This window comes from Bos taurus, chromosome 20 (genome assembly GCF_002263795.3).
Source record: "Bos taurus isolate L1 Dominette 01449 registration number 42190680 breed Hereford chromosome 20, ARS-UCD2.0, whole genome shotgun sequence".
Lineage (NCBI taxonomy): Eukaryota > Metazoa > Chordata > Mammalia > Artiodactyla > Bovidae > Bos > Bos taurus.
In genome coordinates this window covers 23,716,493-23,742,431 of record NC_037347.1, presented here as the reverse complement: position 1 = coordinate 23,742,431, position 25,939 = coordinate 23,716,493, and the positions used below count along the sequence as shown (strand labels likewise).

General features: G+C 40.9%; 2 protein-coding genes across 4 annotated transcripts in view; one reads left to right on the top strand and one right to left on the bottom strand.

Moving 5' to 3' along the window:
- The window catches only part of MTREX (Mtr4 exosome RNA helicase), a 91,241-nt gene extending 87,668 nt beyond the window's left edge, over window positions 1–3,573 (top strand). For both annotated transcript variants that reach the window (NM_001099012.1, XM_059878727.1), the window contains 2 exon segments: window positions 1,827–1,931; window positions 3,280–3,573. In NM_001099012.1, coding sequence (NP_001092482.1) covers window positions 1,827–1,931; window positions 3,280–3,332 — 158 coding nt within the window. In that variant the 3' untranslated portion in view covers window positions 3,333–3,573.
- Window positions 2,116–25,939, bottom strand: part of PLPP1 (phospholipid phosphatase 1) — a 103,962-nt gene continuing 80,138 nt past the window's right edge. Inside the window, exons 4-6 of one of the 2 annotated variants that reach the window (XM_024981405.2) lie at window positions 15,207–15,264; window positions 4,716–4,892; window positions 2,116–3,923 (exon numbers count right to left, since the gene is read on the bottom strand). In XM_024981405.2, coding sequence (XP_024837173.1) covers window positions 3,792–3,923; window positions 4,716–4,892; window positions 15,207–15,264 — 367 coding nt within the window. In that variant the 3' untranslated portion in view covers window positions 2,116–3,791. The remainder of the gene's footprint in view (window positions 3,924–4,715; window positions 4,893–15,206; window positions 15,265–25,939) is intronic. The other variant, NM_001080329.2, reaches the window with a different exon arrangement.

Genomic DNA, 25,939 nt, shown 5'->3' with positions numbered 1-25,939 from the left:
ACCTCAGGATCACATTAAACTTTCCTAGTAATAGATGTAGCCCCAGCAGAGGAGGAGGAGATTGTTGTGCACCAGCTGGGTATCTGACACTTGGAACATTCTGCCTCATTTAGTTTATAGTGTTTCCCTAGCTCGCTAATACAGTCCCTCAGGCAGTAGATGGCACATCTGAATCGTAATCCCTCGTCTTCCTCTCCAGAGACTGTGGTCTCTGGCTCTGAGGCTCGTCTTACAGGCGATTCCAGATCCTCACTGCTCTCCTTGCACACCTTCCTCACTTGTGCCAGCTTTGTGGATGATCACTTCTGCTTCAGAGGACAGGCAGGTGCCAGTAGGCTGTCTTAAGCTAGAAACTCATGTGCATATCTCTTGTCCCTTACTCTCTCCTCTTCGGTGGAAGTCGCTCTCGATTCCAGGGCCGCCTTCCACTCTTCTGCACCCTCTTCGTTTTGAATCCCATCCTTTCTGCTGCCACTTTGGTAGTTTGTATTTCTCATCCACATCTTCTCCAGTTACCAGCATAACATACCGTGTTTAAGAGCAAGAGCTTTAGGAGTTAAATCTCCATTGTTTTTCTCCCTTGGGCACATTGGACCATAATGTGGAGGGCATTAAAAGGTAAAAAGAGCCCTGAACACAGTACAATGAGTGTTTTACAAGATACATGTTAATAAATTATTCCAGTGTTACAAGGCACTGGCACCCCATTCCAGTTCTCTTGCCTGGAAAATCACATGGATGGAGGAGCCTGGTGGGCTGCCGTCCATGGGGCCGTTAAGAGTCAGACACGACTGAGCAACTTCACTTTCACTTTTCACTTTCATGCATTGGAGAAGGAAATGGCAACCCACTCCAGTGTTCTTGCCTGGAGAATCCCAGGGACAGGGGAGCCTGGTGGGCTGCCGTCTATGGGGTCGCACAGAGTCGGACACGACTGAAGCGATGTAGCAGTAGCAGTGTTACAAGGAGTTAAATAAGAACCTGAAGTGTGAGGTCACAGCTTGCATACCAGAGAGAACTGATACTCCTCTGTATTTCAGGCATTAAAACTAAAATCCAAGAGTTTTCAACTTAGGTAGTACTTAGAGAAAGAATCCAGAGGCTCCTCCTCGTGCAAGCCTGACGGAAGTGCAAGTGTGTTTACAACTTCACCTTTGATGCAAACACTTGTCTCGGGGAGTCAAATCCAAATGGGAAGGGACTGATCGCCTCTTCTATGCTTCATTGAGGATACACTGTGTGAGGAAATTATTGCTGAAAGAGCCTGTTTAAGGTCCAGAAGAATGATCGATTGCACCTTTAAAATGAAAATCTGCTTCTGTTATTCCCTTCCTTAAACATTCTCCATTGCGTTCTCTTCAGAGGGTAGTATCCAGAGGCCGTGGTAGGCCACGCCCAGGGCCCACTGTGGTCTGTTGGGCATTTCTGCATTGCCTTGGTGGTCTTGCCTTGTCACGGCCTGACAGTGACCTTATGCATAAAGGACCCAAATCATATGTCACCTTTGCTGCCCTTCACCCATGTTGTTCTGTCCTCTGTTCCCAGGGCATTTTGTGTACTTCTGTAAGAGCAAGTATCAACACATTATAATAAATTCACGCCTCTCTCTACCATTAGGCAAAGACGGGAATTAAACTCTTCATCCTTGTGGCCTTCCTGGTGCCTAGCAGTCACTAGTCAAGTTTACTACTGATTTACTGCAGTACAAGTTCCTCAGAGGACTGTTGGTTAATCATCCCATGTTCGCCTTCCTTGTGTCTTAACAAAAGTTCTGCTTTTCCTGATTATTTACACTTTACAAGTGATTTGTTTGCTTTTCTGTCCAGGCAGCATAATTCGTTGTATGAGGCGCCTGGAAGAACTACTTCGACAAATGTGTCAAGCAGCAAAAGCCATTGGAAACACTGAGCTGGAAAATAAATTTGCAGAAGGTCAGTATCCAGCCCATAAGGTTTTTCTAGTAATTTTTGCAAATCCTGTTGAGATTTGACCTCTTGACCACAACCTAGGAGAACATTTCCAGATATTCTTCACTGGATTGCCATGGCAGGCCACCTAGTAGCATTCAAAGAAAATATCAGTGTGTGTTGGAAACAGTTTGTAAATGAATATAGATAAAATCTCAAAATATTTATTGTGCACTTATTGTGTGCCAGGCATTGGTTTAAGCACCAGGGAATACAGCAGTGAACAAAAAAGAGACAAACCCCTGCCTTCATGGCGCTCACATTCTAGTGCAGGGGGTGGACAGTAAACAAGTCAACAATTAAAATACATCAGGTAGTGATACAAACGAAGGAAGAGACAACAGAGAATTGAGAGATGGATATGATGGCCTAGAGCCCCTCCATATATACTTGATGTACTGGAGCAACAGGCCTGTGTGGCTGGAGCACAGTGAACAATGAATCGAACAGCAGGGGTTGGAAGAAGAAAAGAATGGTCCTGTAGGCCCTAGCACTCAGCTTTTTCCTCTGAGGTGATCAGAGGTTTTGAGCACAGGAGTGGCGTGCTCGGGCATGGGTTTCACCAGGCAGTTCTTGCTGGTGCATTGTAGGCAAGTCTGTCGATTAGCTCGGTGGAAGCAGGAAGACCAACTCGGGAAAGGCTGGCTACATCATGGCGGTAGTGCCGGGGAGGCACACGCGCTTGCACATAACTTCACGCCATCTGTCTGCTGGCCGAGAAAAAGGACTGAAAGCACCAAGAATAGAGACACGGTGCTGCTCTGAGTTGGTTGACCACAGTCAAACCTACTGATTTTGCTATCTACTTAGTGTTCTAAGAAGTTTGCAGAAACTGGCTTACGTTATCAACATTGTTAAATAGAGCAGACCTATTGAATCACTGTGGGTTTAAGTCTAGTTTTGTAAACTTTCGAACAGTTTGTCCTGCCTTAGCCCAGAAAGAATTTCACATGGTAACTGAAATATAGTGCCTTCCATTGTAGGCTGAAAATTCATGCTTTGGGGTAACTAACTTCTTTTGACAGCTTATTCTTTCCAAGTCTTTAAAAATAATTTTGGACACCCCTAGCCCCGCCACACATGGGGTACTGTAGAGTCAGGATTCATAAGAACAGGGGTCTGGTTTCGAAGTTTCCCGTTTCTCAGAAATGGCTATGAACTCCTCCTCTAGGTGTCTTTCAGACCAGCAAGGTTTTGTATTTTCCGAATTGCCTTCTCCCCAATTTAATGTGAGTTGTTAAAAAACCCCAGTGGATGGGCATTACATTCTTTGTGGTCTTGAAAATTTACATCATATTTTCTTTTCCCTTAGGAATCACCAAAATCAAGAGAGATATTGTGTTTGCTGCCAGCCTCTACTTATAAACAGTCAGCTAAGGAATGTGGAATTATAAATTGGTCTCCACCTGTCTGATTACAATCAACTACAAATGCCTATAAGTATTGATTTGGTTTTCCCATCTCAAGACAGTTGTCCTGAAACATTTTAATATGTATTATATTTAAATCAAGCATCATTCTAAGAAAGCATATTACATACACATTTGTACATAAGCGTTACATTTTTTAATAAAACAATGTACAGGTGGGGCATTGTTTAGTGAAAGGCCGTTGAAATTTTTTAAAATGAACTTAGAGCTATTAGATAACCGTTGTGTTAACTGTAACTATATACACACAGGTAAAGTAGGCATCCAGGAGGTACAGTAGCAGCAGTCCCTTAAAGGCTTGTACACCGGGAAGAAAGACGCATCTTCTTGCCTTCTGGTTGCAATCATTTTTCTTTAGAAAGCAGGCCAGCTTCATCTGGGCACTGTGCCACCTTCAAGGCTGGTGACTGTTTCGATAGTGATTCCCCGTCGTTGGTGTTTCGTGTAGAGTTGTATGAGAATCCTCCTCTTTTCTTTCTTTAAAAGGAGAACTTCTCTTTTTGAAGAAATCTGATACATATACAGCCTATGTAGAACAGATAACATTTAGAATGGGGCAGAGTATCAAATGATAAAATTTTAAATAAGTTGAAAAACCATAACAAAAATTGCAATAAGCAGTGTTCAAAAAATAAAAGGATATGCATTACAGGGTAAAAGTTAAGGGTACTAATAAATTAGTGGCTGGGCTTCCCGGTGGCTCAGTGGTAAAGAACCTGCCTGCAAAGCAAGAGATGCAGGTCCACTCTCTGGGTCAGGAAGGGCCCATGAAGAAGGCAGTAGCTACTCAGGCCACTATTCTTGCCTGGGAAATCCCATGGACAAGAAGAGCCTGGCAGGCTAGAGTCCATGGGGTCACAGAGAGACGGACATGACTCAGTGACTGAGCAGCAACAACAAATTAGTAGCTAACAGGCATTTTTGTTAAAGACATTCTGAGAGTTGCTTTGTTATGTCTTGGGCAAAAAGCTTCACTCTGCCAGCCAGCCCTTAATGAAAAAAAAAAGTGTCGTTCTTCATGTAAATTATTTTCAATTTATACCAAAAAGAAAACTGTATACCCAGGGCTTTTTACTATTTAAAAAAAAAAAAAACTTAGTAAAATTTTTTAACAACTTCTGCAGAAAGTAAATAACCTAGGTATTATTTCCTGTCTGTCCTAAAATGACTTTTAATAACATTGGGGTCCTTACTCAGTAGCAATTATTGAGCCACATTCTCTGCCTTAACATAGTTTTCTCATTGGAACCTTTTTTTCTACTTATTTGTCCAAGTGTTTGTCAATTTCAAGATGTAGGCTGCTACCATGGATACTTACAACTAATATTGCAACCAGAGCTCCTTGAATGAGTCCAGTCAACACATCACTCCAGTGGTGTTTGTAATCAGAAACTCGAGAAAGGCCCACATAAATGGATGCAGCAACAAGACCAAATTGCAGTGTAGGGCGTAAAAGTCTTGCCCAGTCTCCCTTCATTCTGGCTTGAAGGTAAAGCTAATAGAAAAGATAGGGGGAAAAAAAGTTTAGTATACCAACCGAAGACTATATTTTATATTAAATATCACATTTCTAAAAGATTGATGTTTTAAATGATAGCATTAAGTATTAATGATCATTAATCAGTGTTATATATGGAAGAAGGCTTTAGGCAAGCATTCTTGTACTCATGAATACCTAAAAATTAGTCCCAAAATAAAACGAAAATACACATTGCCCTAGTAACAGTTTACAAGAATTTATTACCTGTCTAGTGCTCTAGTTAGACCACTCTCCAAATTATAAACAAGGTAAGCGTCTCTGTGTGTATAACCTAGGATTTCAGGGGCTGCTCCTTCCCTTCCATTTTGAGTTACAGTGGTCATTAATTCAGTCTTGGGATCAACTGCTACTGCTCTGAGCACAGGTTGCCTTACCCTGGGCCAGGCTACTGTATTTTCTGCCCAGCCTGTTTAGGAACTAAGTTTGCTTAATTCACCCAAACAATTTACCTGAGAGTTCTCTAGCCTCAAATTATTTAACATGAGTGACTGAGACTAAATAAGTATTCATAAGTAAATACAATAATCTGCCTAAGTAAATAATACAGTCTGTAGTTTAGTCCTGATCCAGTAAAAGTATTCTTTCAATAGCACCTGTACCCTTTAAAGTTCTATGATTTTTCCATACACTATCAGACCTGAGAATCTCCCCTTTGCTGTGTCAGCCTGCCCTTGACTTTGGTGCATCCCCAAAGACTGTAATAAAGAACAAATTTGGAATAGTTTCCTATGAACACCTTTCAGCAAATATGGTCTTTTTTTCCCCTAACTTCTATCTAATAATATAATTCTTAATATTCATTTTAAAAACTCTGTTCAATAATTTATGGCTTATCAGATCAGATCAGTCACTCAGTCGTGTCCGACTCTTCGCGACCCCATGAATCACAGCACTTACTTAAATGCAGTCTGCAGAAAACAATTTATGTGGCTGTGCCCACTGACCCTGCCTATTTAAAGTAGATAGATAAGTCCATTCCTAGTTCTCTGGGCACTGCTGTGCATGTTCAGTTCTTAGCACCTGGCAAAGACACAGAGGTGGTCTAACTTTATCAAGTACTTTATAGTATAAACATCTAATCCTAAAAGAGCATACCAGTTGTTTAACTGAGTTGAACTAATTAATAGGCTGAAGTGCTTTTGGCTTTCTGCAGAGCTCCTCTCCCCTTTTTGGTTTGCTGCTGTTGAAGCTATAAACAAGTACAGAGTAAGAGGCTTGTCTCAAGATTCTGGAGGTGGCTAGATACTTGGTTCTAGATGGGGCAAAGTTACTTAGCATGTGCTAGGCTGAAGCCAGTTAGGTACCACAGCCGTGCCAGATAAGATTCACCTCATTAGTTCTACCTGGAAATTTTTTGTTCATTTTAAGGAAAACAATTCTTTAACTAGGAGCCAAGTTTTATATGTTATTATCCAAAAGTTTAGTTGTCTCTCTTCTAGTTCCTGTTAAGCTATCTTTCCAGATGATGGTTAAAGGCATCAGCTATTTAGACTATAAAAACATGTACTTAGGAATTACAAATACTTGACACGAATGCAGACGTATTAGGGAGAACTGCACCCATCCCTGCTAGGAACACAGTTAAAAAACAACTCTCAAATGGACTTAGGGATTTATTTTATACTTCCAACATAAAGGAAACTCAGGACTTTCAAGGTTCTTCCTCAATTAGGATTCTAAAATCCCTCTGTTTCTTCCAAAGAATTCTGACTTTGACTTTAGGTAGCCCACACACATATGTTAAGTAAGTATTATTTTGCCCCAATCTCTTCCTCAACATCCCTGTGAAAATAACATTCGCTTATGGATCAATAACCAAACACACTGCAGTATACTCTAGGTGAGATCTTCCGCCTCTAAGTACCTAATTAAATAAGAGTCTGTGTTCATCTCTTGTGGGAACTAATGGCCATGGCTTGAGTAAAGGCTCTTGTTACAGAACAATTCTCAGCTCTTGAGTGAGACTGGCTAATTGAATGGGCTTCCTGTTTGCCTGTTTTGTTATCTCTGGGTCCAAGGCACTTGATGTAGCAAAAGCCAGGCACCACCTCTAGCCCTGCTCTTCCCTGTGAGGACTTTGGTTTCAGTAGACCCTCAAGAGGTAAACACACTGACTTTGTTGAAACTTGGGTCACCTGAGTTGCATGGTTGACATGCCCTGAACTCCAGACCTTGACAACTGACCTCCTGTGTTGCCAGCCGAAAGTCTGTCCTACATAAGCAGGTCCAAGAAAGCGTACAATGCTGACTTTCTGGGGGCTCCACTTCCTAAGCCTTTCTCAGGTTCCACAGTGCAGATCTTTTAAGCTCCCACCCTCGTGCAGATCTTTTAAGCTCCCACCCTCGAGAGGCACTAGAGATTCAGCTTCCTCCTACCACTCATTTAACGCTTTCCAAAATCTTTACCTCTTGCTTATTGTCTCCTTTTCCATTCTTTGACTTTGTGGATTTATATATCTTTTTCTATTCTACTCCTTGTCTTTTGACAGGGGAGAGGAAAGCATGTATGTTCCTTTAAAAACAAGTCTCTATTCCTCCATCTTTCTCTGTCTCCGAGAAACTGAATATCTGATATATCTCAGCACTGCTATATCAGAACTAGATAGGGGGACTGCTCATGCTTTAATGCCAGAGTTGAGAATAAAAAGGCTTTGTAACCTTTGTTGCCTTTGCAACCTCCACTCTTCCCCTTCTCCCTATACACGCATATGTTAATCACATATGTACTACAAGAAGGAAAGCATTCAATTGCTTATATCTTAAGATTTAGAACTTCCAGAACTCCATATCCAGTCTGTGTATGGTACCAGACTGGCTGGCTCAGTGGCAGCATCTACAATTTTCAAATTTCCCCAGTGGGGGAAACTGCCAATCCACAGACAAACCGAAGGGCACCACATAGCCCTGACTGTGAGAGGGCACACAGTATGACCTGCAGCAGACTTGGCCCGGAAATCTGCTGGGCTGCATCTGCTCTCGGGTTTATTTATGAAGGAACTGTTTAGTTTTCACAAGTTGTAGAAACGGTACCTAACAGATACATGATGGGCTGCTGGCAAACAAAAGCTATGGTTAGACAAGAACGAGCCATTTAATAGAAAATGGAGAAGAGTGGCAGCCACACTGGAAAAAACCAGGTGGCCAGGGAGACAAGTGGAAATTCAACTTCCTGGTGAAGTAGAAAGGTCACAACTAGAAATAAAAGACAAGCTTCTGGCAGGACAAAAGCAACCTGCAGCACTTCACTAAGGTGCTCCCCAGAAGCAGAGGCTTCACACTGTGATACTGCAGGTTCAGGAAGCCCCATGGCAGGACAGCAGAGGGACAGAGGATGAAACATGCAGCTACCAGTTCTGTCAGCAGAGCAACCCACAAAACTCCAGACAGCAAAGGAAGACTTGTTGACATAAAAAGGCAGGCTGAAAACGGGCTACCTGGAGAAGGAGATGGTGTCCACTCCACTCTTGCCTGGAAAATCCCATGGAGAGGAGCCTGGAGGGCTACAGTCCATGGCCATGAAGAATTGGAAACGATTTCGCAGCTAAACAACAACAACAAAACCTTGTTTTCTTTGGAATCCTAACTCTAATAATCAGAATTAAACCTGCTGTCATGCCTTCTGTGGCAGGTTGATACCCTACTACTGCTGTCATCAGTGGTATTTCTGATGCTGTTTTTCTTAAGTGACATGTTGAAACAAATAGCAGTCAAAGTTCCCTGGTGAAATGCCTTTGGGTCAAGATTTGGTCAGATCTTTGTTCTGGGCTCCAGGTGACTTCCCTGATGGCTCAGTTGGTAAAGAATCTGCAATGCAGGAGACACAAGAGATGGGGTTCCATCCCTGAGTTGGGAAGATCCCCTGGAGAAGGAAATGGCAACCCAGTATTTTTGCCTGGGAAATCTCATGGGCAGAGGAGCCTGGCAGACTGCAGTCCGTGGAGTCGGAAGGATCAGACACAATTTGGCAACTAACCCACCACAAGCACCACCAGGTGGCTAAGGAATGTAGGCAGGATCCCTTCCCACAACCGGTCAGCAGCCCCACTGTGTGAGCTGGTTAAAACTGTCTTGGGGGGACTTCCCTGGTGGTCCAGTGGCTAAGACGGAGTCAATCAAGAGCTCAGAGCCAATCTGGTACAGCCACTGCGTGTGCAGAGCCTAGTTCAGTCAGCAGAAACTAGTTAGAAGAGACCTTATGACTCGACCAGTATCCTCCATTAAAGGATCTAGTTATACAATCTCATTTTAAAAATTCAATTAAACTGCTGAATAAGGTATTTTTTGAAGCCAGTTTGTTTCTGCCTTTCCTCAATTGACTGTAACATGTAACTCCTAAATGCTGTTGCCTCATAAAGTCTCTTACTACAGGCACATCTGTATTAAGCCATACCTGGAGATGTGGCTTTGGTTTCAGACCACTGCAATAAAGTGAATATCATAGTAGCGCAAGTCTCATGAATTTTCTGGTTTCCCAATGTATATACAAGTTATGTTTACACTATGCTGTATAGTCCATTAATGTGCAGTGGCATTTTGTCTAAAAAAAAGTACATACCTTAATTTAAAAATATATTATTACTAAAAAGTACTAACAATCATCTGAGCCTTCAAGTAAGTTGCAATTCTTTTGCAACACTAATATGAAAGACCACAAATGACCATAACAAATAGAACAGTAATGAAAAAGTCTGAAATATTTTGAGAATTACCAAAATGTGACACAGAGACACAAAGTGAGCAAATGCTGTTGGAAAAATGGCTCCAATAGACTTCCCTGCAGGGTTGCCACAAACCTTCAATTTACATGATAAAGTGAAGCACAATAAAACGAGGTATTCCTATATTTTACTCTTAAAATAAGAGGGTCCCTCCACCCAAATTTCAACTAGAGTCAAGGGATTATTTTCACATTTTTAAACAGTTATTTGAAATGTGATCATATGGACCACAGTCTTGTCTAACTCAATGAAACTATGAGCCATGCTGCGTAGGGCCACCCAAGATGGATGGATCATGGTGGAGAGTTCTGAGAAAACGTGGTCCACTGGAGCAGGGAATAGCAAACCACCTCAGTATTCTTGCCTTGAGAACCCCACGGACAGTGTGAAAGGTCAAGAAGCAACAGTTAGAACTGGACGTGGAACAACAGACTGGTTCCAAATTGGGAAAGGAATACATCAAGGCTGTATATTGTCACCCTGCTTATTTAACTTATATGCAGAGTACATCATGTGAAATGCTGGGCTGGAAGAAGCACAAGCTGGAATCAAGATTGCCAGGAGAAATACCAATAACCTCTGATACAGGTAACACCACCCTTATGGCAGAAAGTGAAGAAGAACTAAAGAGCCTCTTGAAAGTAAGAGAGGAGAGTGAAAAAGCTGGTTGAAAACTCAACATTGAAAAAACTAAGATCATGGCCTCTGGTCCCATTACTTCATGGCGAATAGATGGGGAAACAATGGAAACAAAGACAATTTTTAGGGGCTCCAAAATCACTGCAGATGGTGACTGCACCCATGAAATTAAAAGATGCTTGTTCCTTGGGGGAAAAGTTATGACCAACCTAGACAGCATATTAAAAAGCAGGGACATTTACTTTGCCAACAAAGGTCTGTCTAGTCAAAGCTACAGTTTTTCCAGTAGTCATATATGGATGTGAGAGTTGGACTATAAAGAAAGCTGAGCACCGAAGAACTGATGCTTTTGAATTGGGGTGTTGGAGAAGACTCCTGCGAGTCCTTTGGACTGCAAGGAGATCCAATCAGTCCACCCTAAAGGAGATCATCAGTCCTGAATATTCACTGGAAGGCCTGATGCTGAAGCTGAAACCCCCAATACTTTGGCCACCTGATGCAAAGAACTGACTCATTTGAAAAGACCCTGATGCTGGGAAAGATTGAAGGCAGGAGGAGAAAGGATGACAGAAGATGAGATGGTTGGATGGCATCGACGACTCGATGGACATGGGTTTGGGCAAGCTCCAGGAGTTGGTGATGGACAGGGAGGCCTGGCGTGCTCCTGCCCATGGGGTGGCAAAGAGTCAGACACAACTGAGTGACTGAACTGACTGATTTGAAAAAAAAAAAATGCAGCTGAGATTGCACCTGGTTTACAGAGCCTAAATATTACATGACCTGTAACAAAAAATTTGCCAACCCCTGAACTAGACTAACAACAGCATGCTCAACACAAAGAAATACACCTTGGCCTAAGACCATGCCAAGTACACTGTTGTTCCACCTTCATGTGATGAGAGACCTGGCCAGAAGAGCACTGAAAGGCATGCCTTAGTTTTCTTTAGGATTCACAAAATTCCTAAAGTTAAACCTCAAATCCCTCCTTAAATTGGGCGGGTAAGCACTACCTGAGCACAGCGGGGGGCAAGGCCCAGATGTGAGGCAGTCTGACAGGGAGGGAAACCAAGCTGAAACATAACACACTGAGAGGTACTTCGGTTCCCACTGGAGTAATTTATACAGAAAGTTCATAACAGCAGTGATATAAATAACCGTAGTAATTTACAAACAAGCTTCTATAACAGCAGTGATATAAGCAATCTAGGGTGACAGTCTCCCTATGACAGTGCTGGGGAAAACTGTATATTCCTTACTGTACTGAAAAAAGTACGGTTTCAGCCCATGCCTGTTTTCCTGAACAATCAAGTAAATTTGGAATCTGGCATTTGGCAAAAGTCAAGGGAAGTTAAGAGTCAACTGCACATCAATTGACTATATGGAAAGAAGCCCTGCCCTTTGCTCCTACCAACCTAGGTGTTTTTCAGGGGGCTAACTCCTAGCACTGTAGGGTGTGCTAGAGAAGAACGATGGTCAGGTATTTTAAGGGACATTTTTAACTAGAAGTTAATTTCTGGGTATCAGGAATTGACAGGGAAGTTTTGGCTATCAAAGACTATCCTCAGGATTTAAATGACTACATCTTCCAAATCTGGGACTGACCCATGATGCCAAGATGCCTAGGAGAACAAGATGAGTCATTGCCTAAGGAATGTGTGTGTGGCAGGGGGCAGGAGGGTAGGTAGTGGTTAAGTGATGTATATAAATATGAAAGCTGGAAAGCAAGGAGACATCCATGTATTCAGGGGCTGAAATAAAAGCTAGAGCCTACATCTACATCAAGTCAGTATTTCCACTGCTCAGAGTCGGTGAAACCCGTGCGTGGCTGCTGTAGCCTGCCTGCTTCTCCAGAGTTCTTGGTCTATGATAGAATTTGTTGTTGCATTATACCTGTAAATCTAAATGGCTCATACAGATCCAATTACCAAACTAGAGTTGAGGTAATTTGCCCTCTGCTGTTGCTGCTGCTGCTGCTAAGTCGATTCAGTCGTGTCCGACTCTGTGCAACCCCATAGACGGCAGCCCACCAGCCTCCCCTGTCCCAGGGGATTCTCCAGGCAAGAACACTGGAGTGGGTTGCCATTTCCTTCTCCAATGCGTGAAAGTGAAGTCGCTCAGTCGTGTCCGACTCTTTGCGACCCCATGGACTGCAGCCTACCAGGCTCCTCCGTCCATGGGATTTTCCAGGCAAGAGTACTGGAGTGGGGTGCCATTGCCTTCTCCGAATTTGCACTCTGCATATATCTTTAATTTGCCTCTTCATTTGTTCCTGAGTGTCCACGGGGAAGGCTAGCCATCAAGGCCCTCTCTAGTTTTATCCTCCATACATTAATTTCATATTTCACAAAAAAAGCTCATTAAATGTTTCTGTTTGAGCAAATATTCAGATATTTTAAGGTCAAAGGAGCAAAGAAGAGCAAAAATAATTTTAAGGTCTAGAGTATGATACATCTGAGAATATTCTTTGAAATTAAAGAGTGGGTTGAAGTTACATGTTACATCTTACTTTCAGAGATCTGTATCACCTGACCTTCAAAATAACTGGACTAGGGTTCAGCTCAAGAAATCAACAAAGCAAGGGAGCCTGATTAACAAGAGATTCCCAGAGAGCTTATAGACCTTAGCAGCTCCTCCCAAGGCCCCTATTTCCCCATTTGTGAAAGGGGTGGCAGTCATCCCTCTTCTGTGTCATGGGGGCTATCAGAAAGACAAAACAGAGTAGTGTAAAAGCAAATCATCTTCAGTATCAACCAACCTCAGATTCTTAGGTCTCTCTCATGAAGAAGGACTTAAAGATAATGACACACGAGTGAATAACAAACCACAAAAGCAGCCCTGGTGGTGTCTGGCGCTGGGGCATACAAACATTCAAAAGCCAGTCACTGTAGTCACAAACTCTGCTTTAGGGAAAGTTCTCAGGATATGTTAATAGCTCCAGCCTTTCCCTTCTCCCCCTGGTCCCACGCCCTATTTAAAAAGAGAGAGAAAAAAAAAAAATGGTGGCTCCCTTTAGGAAAAATGGTAGCTTTTCCTAGTAAGATAAATGAACTGAACAGTATTTGTTGTTACTACCATCAAATAGCTCTTCCCTGATAGCTCAGTTGGTAAAGAATCTGCCTACAATGCAAGAGACCCTAGTTCGATTCCTGGATTGGGAAGATCCCCTGGAAAAGGGATAGGCTACCCACTCCAATATTCTTGGGCTTCCCTTGTGGCTCAGCTGGTAAAGAATCTGCCTGCAGTGCTGGAAGGTTGGGTTCAATCCCTGGGTTGGGAAGATCCCCTGGAGAAGGGAAAGGCTACCCACTCCAGTGGCCTAAAGAATTCCATGGACTGAACAGTCCATGGGGTCACAAAGGGTCGGACATGACTGAGCGACTTTCACTTTCGCCATCAAGTAAGTCACATTTCCCATGGCACAATTTCAAAAACATTTGGGTATTTTTTAAAAAGGAAGTTCTGAATTTTGTTGAATTGCTACAGTTTCTTCCTCACAAAATTAACACATGAGGAAAGCCTTGCAATTTCCAGAGATGTTGAAGAAGCCAAAAATTAGCATTATTGAAAAGGTTTTGAAGTTGTAGATTTGAATTTTATGTAACACATCTGTAATTTTTACATGTTATAAATTTTATGCTTTTAATTTCTGGAGTTTGGTTTTTTCAAATAAAAGTAAGATTCTGGTAAAACTGATACTAAATTCTTCCTAAATGAAACCAACCAACTTCCAGCGGGGAATCTTAACAATACACATCATGAATCTTTCCACATCATAGATTTAATTATTATACAGTACTTGTGATCTTACGGGAAAGGGTAACTGAAAACAGCCAGACAACAGCAAATTTACACAGCACAACTATATAAAAGTCCACTTACAAAGAAAAATTACAGCTGATCTGTAAGGATAGAGATCTCCTTTTCCCACCAAATTTTGATAATTTTATACATAAAGAGACAGAGGATTGATAAAAATAAGTCAGTTAAATTGACCTTTGAAAACCCCTTGTAGTGCCCTAAAGCCTGGTCTTCCACTAATTGCTCTCGATACACATTCATCTCTAGTTTTATATGCAAAATATGGGTGCCAGTCTTCTCTAACTCTTCACTGCTGACTTTGTATAATACAAGTGCAACTAAAATTGCTCCTGCAGGCTGTACTGATGACAAGCTCCTGAAGCTGAAACCTTTCTAGTCCATGGAAAGCAGTCTGGGCAATGTTTCCCCAAGTGGAAGGAAAATAAGACTTGCTCAGATGAGAGCAACAGAGCTGCCATCACATCCAATAATCACAATTCCTCACCCCAGCAGCCCCCCATGCAGGGAAAGCCAGGCCACTCAGCACCCACACTGTGCAAATGAGGCCAGGACTCCGGCTCAGGGAGAGGCTACAAGGAGCAGCAGCACCACCTTGGCTTGATTTCAGAGCAGTGACCTGCTGAGATGACACAGGAGCTGTCTGTATATTCCAGAAAACCTCTTCAGAAAACATGGCCCAGAGTAAGGGGACATGTCACCTAATTCTTAGCACCAGACTTGCAGACCTGATCTGTTTAGGATTCTACCACTGTCAGAAAAGTGACAAGTAGCTTTGACCACTTGTCTGCTTCAAGAGTAAAGATTCCCTCTTATCCTGAAGGTTGCCAATTTGCAGCTTGCTATACAATGCACCTGTCTGCTGCTTCTAGATGAAGGACAAAGTCATTTCAAACAATTTTAACTGGCCTTGGCAGAGTACAGGCAGCCATCCATTCCTCTTCTGAACTTAGTGCAACAAGCAGTGGCTTCCAGTTGACTTGGGCAGTTAGGCCAATGAGAATGTCAGAGGCATTCGCACAGGAGAAAACACCAAACCCGAATATATGAAGTGCCCGCACACATAACCCACCACCAACAGACCCAAAGTACTTACTGCCACGAACATCATGCAGTACATGGAGAATGAAGAGTGGCCCGAATAAAAGGAGAGTCTAGAAGAGAAAGAAGAGAAACATTAATCTTTCCTCCTAGAGACTGAGAATATTTTTTATTTCATAAATCTCACCTTCCCATTGTATATAGCTCCCTCCCCTTACCTTTGAGGGTGGGGCGGGAGGACAGTTAAACAGGAACTTTAAATGAGTCCTAGGAGGGTCTTGTGTGGATTACAATAAAACGTGGAAAATTCTGAAAGATGGGAATACCAGACCACCTGACCTGCCTCTTGAGAAACCTGTATGCAGGTCAGGAAGCAACAGTTAGAACTGGACATGGAACAACAGACTGGTTCCAAATAGGAAAAGGAGTACGTCAAGGCTGTATATTGTCACCTTGCTTATTTAACTTATATGCAGAGTGCATCATGAGAAATGCTGGGCTGGAAGAAGCACAAGCTGGAATCAAGATTGCCAGGAGAAATACCAATAACCTCAGATATGCAGATGACACCACCCTTATGGCAGAAAGTGAAGAGGAACTAAAAAGCCTCTTGATGAAAGTGAAAGAGGAGAGTGAGAAAGTTGGCTTAAAGCTCAACATTCAGAAAACGAAGATCATGGCATCTGGCCCCATCACTTCATGGGAAATAAATGGGGAAACAGTGGAAACAGTGTCAGACTTTATTTTTGGGGGCTCCAAAATCACTGCAGATGGTGACTGCAGCCATGAAATTAAAAGATGCTTACTCCTTGGAAAGTTATGACCAACCTAGATAGCATATTCAAAAGCAGAGACATTACTTTGCCAACAAAGGTCCATCTAGTCAAGGCTATAGTTTTTCCAGTAGTCATGTATGGATGTGAGAGTTGGACTGTGAAGAAAGCTGATTGCCGAAGAATTGATGCTTTTGAACTGTGGCGTTGGAGAAGACTCTTGAGAGTCCCTTGGACTGCAAGGAGATCCAACCAGTCCATTCTAGAGGAGATCAGTCCTGGGTGTTCTTTGGAAGGAATGATGCTAAAGCTGAAACTCCAATACTTTGGCCACCTCATGTAAAGAGTTGACTCATTGGAAAAGACTCTGATGCTGGGAGGGATTGGGGGCAGGAGGAGAAGGGGACGACAGAGGATGAGATGGCTGGATGGCATCACCGACTTGATAATCGTGAGTTTGAGTGAACTCCGGGAGTTGGTGATGGACAGGGAGGCCTGGCGTGCTGCGATTCATGGCGTTGCAAAGAGTCAGACACGACTGAGACTGAGCGACTGAACTGAACTGAGGAGGGTCTGAGGTCTGATTGCTACATGATATCATTTTATTGATACTTTCAGGACGCGTAGTGAGTCACTGACAAATTTGCCAAGCATTTCTAAAGGAAAACGTGACAAGCTATACCAGCATAAATGGCCTGAGTTTCTCACATAAAAACTTACATGACCATAATTTAAGTTTTATTTTCCACTTGAAGGGTGTGTCCCTGAATAGCAGTAATAAATACTTTCTTTGGAACACTCACAAGTTGAGTACTTTAAAAAATAATAATTTTAAAGTGATACTTTAGCATCTTGCCTTAGATTTCCCACAAGATTAAATGCTTTTGCTTGACATTTATTTTTAAATTGTGCACTGATAGTCCTGTACCAGATTAACCATGTCTTTCAACATTATATTCTATAAACATCTAGGTATCATCTTTCTACCTAAAAATGACAGAATGCTTACAAAATTTAATTTTATTGCACTTAAGAATAAAATCACAAGGAACAGGTTCTGAAGTATTTTACTTATTATGCCCTACTTGGTTCAAAAGGAATTTGTTTTCCCCAATACATAAAGGAGAAAAGACTCCTAAAACACATGCCAACTAAGATTTATGTAATCAAACTTGATAATTATTCTGGGTTTAATATACATAAAACAAAGAATATAAATCACTTTTAGCCTTCCCAACCACTTGGCTGTCAAGAGATCAATTATTTTCATATTTCATACAAAACTAATTGGTTAAGTCCCTAGGAGATACAGCATCTTATTATGTCCATAATTCACAAATGAACAAATAATTATATGGGCACTTTAATAAAATCCAAAGAGTAGTCAAAATGTACACTGTTTTCATCATAGTGACCTCAGCTGAAATTCTGTCCCTGGTCTAAGAACCTGCTTTGTTCTTGAGGTTTTAACCAATCTTAGACTCACTTTAATATAGCCAATCTGATGAAATTACCTAGTTCTCCATCAAAGTTTAGGAAAGACTTTTCAAAAAGAAAATTTACAGAGATAAGAATATATTCTGAAATGCAGCTGTTTTCATCAGCTCTGTGGCCTGGTCTACTAAACAATGAGCAAGTAGATTAGTCTTGACTACGTAACTTACTGTGAATGGGATTCTATTTCAAATGGCAAATTTAAGATGATTTTTTTCCTATATACGTCAGCCAGGTCATCCCTTTCTCCTGGGAGAGCTCATTAAACTTGGTCTAAACCTCAATATCATAGCCTTAAGAGCGTTCATTCACAGCCATCCACCCACCCCGCGCCCACAGGGTCTGAGTTCCTACTCCTCAATTCACCACTATTCCATCTCTGTATTTCAACAGTGACATCAGTGTTCAGCCTTATAAAATGCAAAGACAACCAAATCCAGCTTTTATCAGTCATCAGAAGCAATCAACTCACACAAGGTGCTTCTTAATTTTTTAATGGAATTTACTAAATATTCTGGGGCTCATGGGAAGACTAACTCACAAAGAATCTCCTCATCATCTCATGGCTCTTCCCCTACCACCTGACTTTCTTCCTCTCTTCTTCCTAAGTCACAAAACAATTACAACTTTGGTTATGCTTTCAGTTTGAAAATTTTTTGCGTTTGCATTACGCTTGAATGATGATACCTAACTACAGAATATCTAGGCTGATGACTTTTTTTCCTTATCCCTTTGAGTATATCATACTATCTTCTGGCTTCTACTTTTGCTTTAAAATATGAGCTGCCTTTCTGGGTTATGTGTCTTTTCTCTGTAATTGCTTCCTCTACTGCCAAAGTCTTCAATATTCTGCAGTTTTGCTATCATGTTTATAAGTATGAATTTCCTTTGATTTACCTGATTTAGTATTCGTTGGCTTCCTATGTCTGAGGATTTGTACACGTCACCAATTCTAGATCAGTCTCAGTTATTACACCTTTGAATTATGTATCCTCCATCCTATTTTCCAAGATTGCGATTCAACATCTTAGACATTTCCATTCTGTCCCTCCATATCTCTTAAACTTTTCTATTTTTAATCTTGGTCTCTTCAGGTTTATCTTCCCTCCCTTTACTGTGTCTAGTCGGTTAATCTGTTTTTTCATTCAAATTACTATGTGTGTATCATTTATAGGTCTTTTTGGATCATCTGCAAATCTGGTGAATTTTGGTTCTCATCATCCTGCATCATATTCTCAATCTTACTTGCTCCTATACAGCAGATATGTTGATTTATTTCCTATAGAGTAATTCTAGTATCTGAATCTTTGAGATAAACTCTAATACAGTTTGTTTATATAGTTTGTTTTTCTGCTGACTCTCATATTAGATAAGAGCTCATATTCTTGGGACTCTCAATCTGAGGACTCTTAAAAGTATTGGCTGAAAGAGCATTCTTCCAGATATATGTGTTCTCCTCTGCTAGATTCACTATCAGTCCACTTCAATTTTTTTCTCTAAGCCACACAGATAGTACGAATTCTGACTCCAGAAGAGTATGAGTGTGGTATTATGGTTAAGGATTCTTCTTGATGGGTTTCTTCTGGGAGGATGTTTCCCTTTGGGAATCCTTATATTATCCACAGTATATTATATTATATATAATCCTTATATTATCTGTCTTTCTTCACTGCTCAGCCTTTATCTCCTGTGCCATGTTCAGAGACTGTCACAATTCAGGCTTTAGGTGACCAGGAATTGGCAAGTACTTTCAGAGCACACTTCACATCTAAAGCATTAACTGACTCCAGCCTTATAAAAATTCCTTTACTCTTCCACCAGCTCAGCTATTTATTTAAAAGATTTCTATGTGTTTTAAATTTATATATTTTTAGTATATAAAGCAAACACGTGCATATGTATACTGTGACATATCATCTACATGTTTAGTGGCGGGCTTCCCGGGTGGCACTAGTGTTAAAGAATCCGCTTGCAAAGCAGGAGACACAAGAGACGTAGGTTTGATCCCCGGGTTGGGAATATCCCCTAGAAGAGGAAATGGCAACCCACTCCAGTATTCTTGCCTGGAAAATCCCATGGACAGAGAAGCCTGGTGGACTACAGGCGGCCACAAAGAACTGGACATGACTGAACACATGCATGTGTTTAGTTGAGTTGTATCAGTAAGCATTTCTAATCCTACATGTTGCCAGAAATAGAAGCAATCTTTTTTAAAATCTTTGTTTTTAAAACAAGACTTAGAACTAATAAAATGTTATCTAAAATAAACTGCTCTACTAGGAGAGACAACAGTTTGGCAACAGTTTGTTTTAATTTATAAACATTATAAAATTTAATTTACAAAATTAAATTATATCATTAATATAATTATTATTTATTAATAATAGTGATGTTATATTAATATTAATTATATATTAATATAAATATTATAATATGTTAATTTAATTTCTAAAAATTAATTTATTTGTTTTTAATTATAAAGTGGCCAGCATTCACAGAAGTTGCCAATTATTACTATTCTACCAGTTCACTGAGTATGCCAAAGTGACTCCATTGCAAATTAGGAGAACTTCCTTTTTTCTCCAAAAATCATCCTGAAATCAATTCCTAAAGCATTCGAAAGATGAAAGATTCTCAAAGACTGTTAATGGTTACAAGCCATTGAGTACCATCTATGTTCAGGTACTTATTAATACACAGTATTTCCACTCTACAAAAACACCGATAACAGGAACTATCAAACTATTTTACACACAGAGAAAACTGAACCTACCAGAAGTTCAACAACTAACTCAAAAGTCATATCACTTTGAGATTTAAATCTGAATCTTCCCAACTCTTTCCCACCATGCCATGATTCCACTCCCGTAAATGGCAGGCAAGCCAGCAGCAGCATTAATCCTGCCATCTCCAGGCAGTGAGCACCCATCAGAAGAAACAGGACTCCCTGCTTATACAAGGCAACACGTGTGAAGTAAAGTGACACTTACATGATCTGTGATAAAATAAATATTGTTTATGTGTAAATAATCATCTTAAGCAAATACTAATATGTGCTTTGTATGTTCTAAAGCTCAAATAAAAGTAAGTCAAATTGCAAAATGAGGCATTTTCTCCAAATAGTATTTCCTGATTATACAGTTTACATAACAACATATTATGGACATGCTTAGCTTGAAGGACATGTTAAATTTCCCTTCAGCGATAACCTTTAAACATGGACTGATCCTGTAAAACAGTTAAGCTATGTCCCAACCAAATACACATAGAAGGAATGGACTCTTAATGACCAATTTCCCCAGTATTTTATTTCTAAAGGGTTTTTTCCAACCAGTAACTTTTAATAAATGCTTAAGCAATGAGATATCAAGTTATTATCTTAAAAAAATTCACACCTAAGATACTTTGCCATTCAAGTGGGTTATGAAGGTAAAATGAGTACTTTTATATTGAATTGAAAAAGCTCACACTTGTTGGAGAGGGGTCTGGCAACATCTATCTAAATGTATCTATCTATATATAAAAGCAGCATATTTCTTGACCCAGTAATTCTACCTCAAGCCATCGCGGCATCCTAGAGAAACAGCAGGAGCACAAAGATGTCTGCTACAACACTGCTGGCGACTCAAGGACCCAAGAGAACAATCCTATCACTAATTTTCTGAACACAGATCAGCTAAAAAGTAACTATGTAAACCAACAAGAGTATTTTAAAGGGTCATTTATGTAAACCACATAAAACTGTATTTCACATTTAATATAAAACTACATAGAAAATGACAGAAAGGATACACAAACTGTTAACAGTGGCTCTGGGGAAAGTTATCACATGGAGACTGAAAAACAAAACCTTTTCTATTTTACAGTACACAACCTGTTATTATACGGATAACATATATATGAAAAATATTTTTTCAATGGTAATCAAAGTATCTTCGATGTGTATGCTATAAATTTCCTACAAACCTCTTCCCCACTACACACCCCCCCACCCCCAAACTCCTCTTCCTGATTAACAGTTTCGCTGAGAGCTGCTCTGCCAAGTGAGCTACTACTTGGAGAACAAAAGCGATCAGACTGTCCTACAGAGTATCTCGCCTCTAAAGTGTACAAAGACAAGGATAAAAGTAATAAATGGTGAAGGAACACAGATGATCCCAACCAAGCTTATTTTAAATAAAATACAACAAAAACTAATGTTAATTCATCTTATATCCTTGAAGCACCCAGACTGACAACTTATTTCGTGAGCAGTGAAAACCCTGTCATACATTCTTTGAATTATTTTTACAATGATTTTAATACATTTCTATATAAAGCTGTTGCTACATTATATGGAGTCAGTTTTAGCCAAGCCACTTTATGCATAAAAGTGATAGGCCTATCTGACATAAGTCACATGTGACTATTCAATTTTACTCAGTATTAAAGCATCAAATTGGAGAAGGCAATGGCACCCCACTCCAGTACTCTTGCCTGGAAAATCCCATGGACGGAGGAGCCTGGTAGGCTGCAATCCATGGGGTTGCTGAGAGTCAGACACGACTGAGCAACTTCACTTTCACTTTTCACTATCATGCATTGGAGAAGGAAATGGCAACCCACTCCAGTGTTTTTGCCTGGAGAATCCCAGGGACGGGGGAGCCTGGTGGCCTGCCATCTATGGGGTCGCAGAGAGTCAGATACAACTGAAGCGACTTAGCAACAGCAGCAGCAAAGCATCAAATACCACTGCCCAGCCACTAGCATCAGTTAATCATATACTGAACAATCAATATTATATCATGAACCTTAAAGGAGAGAAACTAGCAGGACCATGGAAAATGAAAAAGAGGGAGGAAAAAAGTAGGACACAATTGGTACACGTATAGGGTATTTTTAACTCTTGATTTAATGAACCATTTGATGACTAAAAACAAACAATCATGTGTCATGTGTTTAGGGAAGAATACTGCAAAAAGCAGGAGTCTGGACAGTAGGAAGTGGCTAAGAACCTCCAAGATAAAGGAATGCAGAACTGTGTGTGTCTTGAAAGTCAGATGATCGCAAGAGGTTCCAAACTCTCAGCAGGGAAATTGTGTGACTCAAGCAACACGAGGAGAGAGCAGGTGTGACAGAGGGCAAAACATGCATAGCTATACTAACTAGGGGAAGAGAGCTCACAAGTTTTCTTTGACATGGGGGAAAATTCATGACTACATGCAGAAAACTCCAAATTACCAAAGGCATCTTATATAAGACAGTTACAAAGGAAACAACAGGGAAGTGGTAGATTAAGCAAAGGAAACACTGAAGTTCACCAATGCAGCAACTAACAATGCCTTGCCTGCCAAGCCCATCTTTAGAGGGAGGTCACCATTATCTTCATTATCTCCACCATAGTTTGCTACTGCTGCTGCTGCTAAGTCGCTTCAGTCATGTCCAACTCTGTGCGACCCCATAGATGGCAGCCCACCAGGCTCCCCCATCCCTGGGATTCTCCAGGCAAGAACACTGGAGTGGGTTGCCATTTCCTTCTCCAATGCATGAAAGTGAAAAGTGAAAGGGAAGCCGCTCAGTCATTGGCCCCAGGTAAATAGAAGGGAGGGAACACAGCTCCACCCATCAACAGAAAATTGGATTAATGATTTACTGAGCATGGCCCCTCAGAACAAGACCCAGTATCCCCCTCAATCAGTCTCTCCAATCAGGAAGCTTTCATAAGCCTCTTATCCTTCTCCATCAGAGGGCAGACAGACTGAAAACCACAATCACAGAAAACTAAACAATCTAATCACATGGACACAGCCTTGTCTAACTCAATGAAACTATGAGCCATGCTGTGTAGGGCCACCCAAGGCGGATGGGTCATGGTGGAGTTCTGACAAAATGTGGTCCACTGGAGAAGGGAATGGCGAACCAATTCAGTTTTCTTGCCTTGAGAACCCCATGAACAGTATGAAAAGCCAAAAAGATAGGACACTGAAAGAGGAACTCCCTAGGAAGGTAGGTGCCCAATATGCTACTGGAGATCAGTGGAGAAATAACTCCAGAAAGAATAAAGAGAGGGAGCCAAAGCAAAAACAACACCCAGTTGTGGATGTGACTGGTGATGGAAGTCAGGTCCAATGCTGTAAAGAGCAATATTGCATAGGAACCTGGAATGTTAGGTCCATGAGTCAAAGCAAATTGGAAGTGATCAAACAGGAGATGGCAGGAGTAAACAGTGACATTTTAGGAATCAGCAAACTAAAATGGACTGGAACGGGCAAATTTAACTAAGATGACCATTATATCTACTACTGTGGGCAAGAATCTCAGAAGAAATAGAGTAGCCATCACAGTCAACAAAAGAGTCCAAAATGCACTACTTGGATGCAATCTCAAAACAACAGAGTGATCTCTGTTCATTTCCAAGGTAAACCATTCAATATCACAGTAATCCAAGTCTATGCCCCAACCAGTAATGCTGAAGAAGCTGAAGTTGAACAGTTCTATGAAGACCTAAAAGACCTTCTAGAATTAACACCCCAAAAAGATGTCCTTTTCATTATAGGGGACTGGATTGCAAAAGTAGGAAGTCAAGAAACACCTGGAGTAATAGGCAAATTTGGCCTTGGAGTACAAAATGAAGCAGGGCAAAGACTAATAGAGTTCTGCCAAGAGAATGTGCTGGTCATAGCAAACACCCTCTTCCAACAACACTAGAGAAAACTCTACACATGAATATCATCAGATGGTAAACACCAAAATCAGATTGATTATATTCTTTGCAGCCAAAGATGGAGAAGCTCTATACATTCAGCAAAAACAAGACCAGGAGCTGACTGTGGCTCAGATCACAAACTTCTAATTGCCAAATTCAGACTTAAATTGAAGAAAGAAGGGAAAACAACTAGACCTTTCAGGTATGACCCAAAATCCCTAACGATTATACAGTGAAAGTGAGAAATAGAATTAAGGGACTAGATCTGATAGACAGAGTGCGTAATGAACTATGGACAGAGGTTTGTGACACTGTATAGGAGACAGGGCTCAAGACCATCCCCAAGGAAAAAAAAAGCAAAAAAGCAAAATGGCTGTCTGAGGAGGCCTTACAAATAGCTGTGAAAAGAAAAGAAGCAAAAAGCAAAGGAGAACAGGAAAGATATACCCATTTGCATTCAGAGTTCCAAAGAATAGCAAGGAGAGATAAGAAAGCCTTCCTCAGCCATCAATGCAAAGAAATAGAGGAAAACAATAGAAAGGGAAAGACTAGAAAAATCTTCAAGAAAATCAGAGATACCAAGGAAACATTTCATGCAAAGACGGGATCAATAAAAGACAGAAATGGTATGGCCCTAATAGAAGCAGAAGATATTAAGAAGAGGTGGCAAGAATACACAGAAGAACTATACAAAAAAGATCTTTATAACCCAGATAATCACGATGGTGTGATCACTCACCTAGAGCCAGACATCCTGGAATGTGAAGTCAAGTGGGCCTTAGGATGCATCACTATGAACAAAGCTAGTGGAGGTGATGGAATTCCAGTTGAGCTATTCCACATCCTGAAATTTGATGCTGTGAAAGTGCTGCACTCAATATGCCAGCAAATTTGGAAAACTCAGCAGTGGCCACAGGATTGGAAAAGGTCAGTTTTCATTCTAATCCCAAAGAAAGGCAATGTCAAAGAATGCTCAAACTACCACACAAATGCACTCATCTCACACGCTAGTAAAGTAATGCTCAAAATTCTCCAAGCCAAGGCTTCAGCAGTACGTGAGTCGTGAACTTCCAGATGTTCAAGCTGGTTTTAGAAAAGGCAGAGATCAAAGTTCAAATTGCCAATATCCGTTGGTTCATAGAAAAAGCAAGAAAAACATCTACTTTTGCTTTATTGACTATGCCAAAGCCTTTGTGTGGATCAGAATAAACTGTGGAAAATTCTCAAAGAGATGGGAATACCAGACCACCTGACCTGCCTCCTGAGAAATCTGTATCCAGGTCAGGAAGCAACAGTTAGAACTGGACATGGAACAACAGACTAGTTCCAAATAAGAAAAGGTGTACGTCAAGGCTGTATACTGTCACCCTGCTTATTTAACTTATATGCAAAGTACATCATGAGAAATGCGGGGCTGGATGAAGTACAAGCTGGAATCAAGATTGCTGGGAGAAATATCAATAACCTCAGATATGCAGATGACACCACCCTTAAGGCAGAAAGTGAAGAGGAACTAAAGAGCCTCTTGATGAAAGTGAAAGAGGAGAGTGAAAATGTTGGCTTAAATCTCAACATTCATAAAACAAAGATCATGGCATCCAGTCCCATCACTTCATGGCAAATAGATGGGGAAACAGGGGAAACAGTGGCCGACTTTATTTTGAGGCTCCAAAATCACTGCAGATGGTGACTGCAGCCATGAAATTAAAAGACGCTTACTCCTTGGAAGGAAAGTTATGACCAACCTAGACAGCATATTGAAAAGCAGAGACATTACTTTGCCAACAAAGATTCATCTAGTCAAGGCTATGGTTTTTCCAGTAGTCACATATGGAT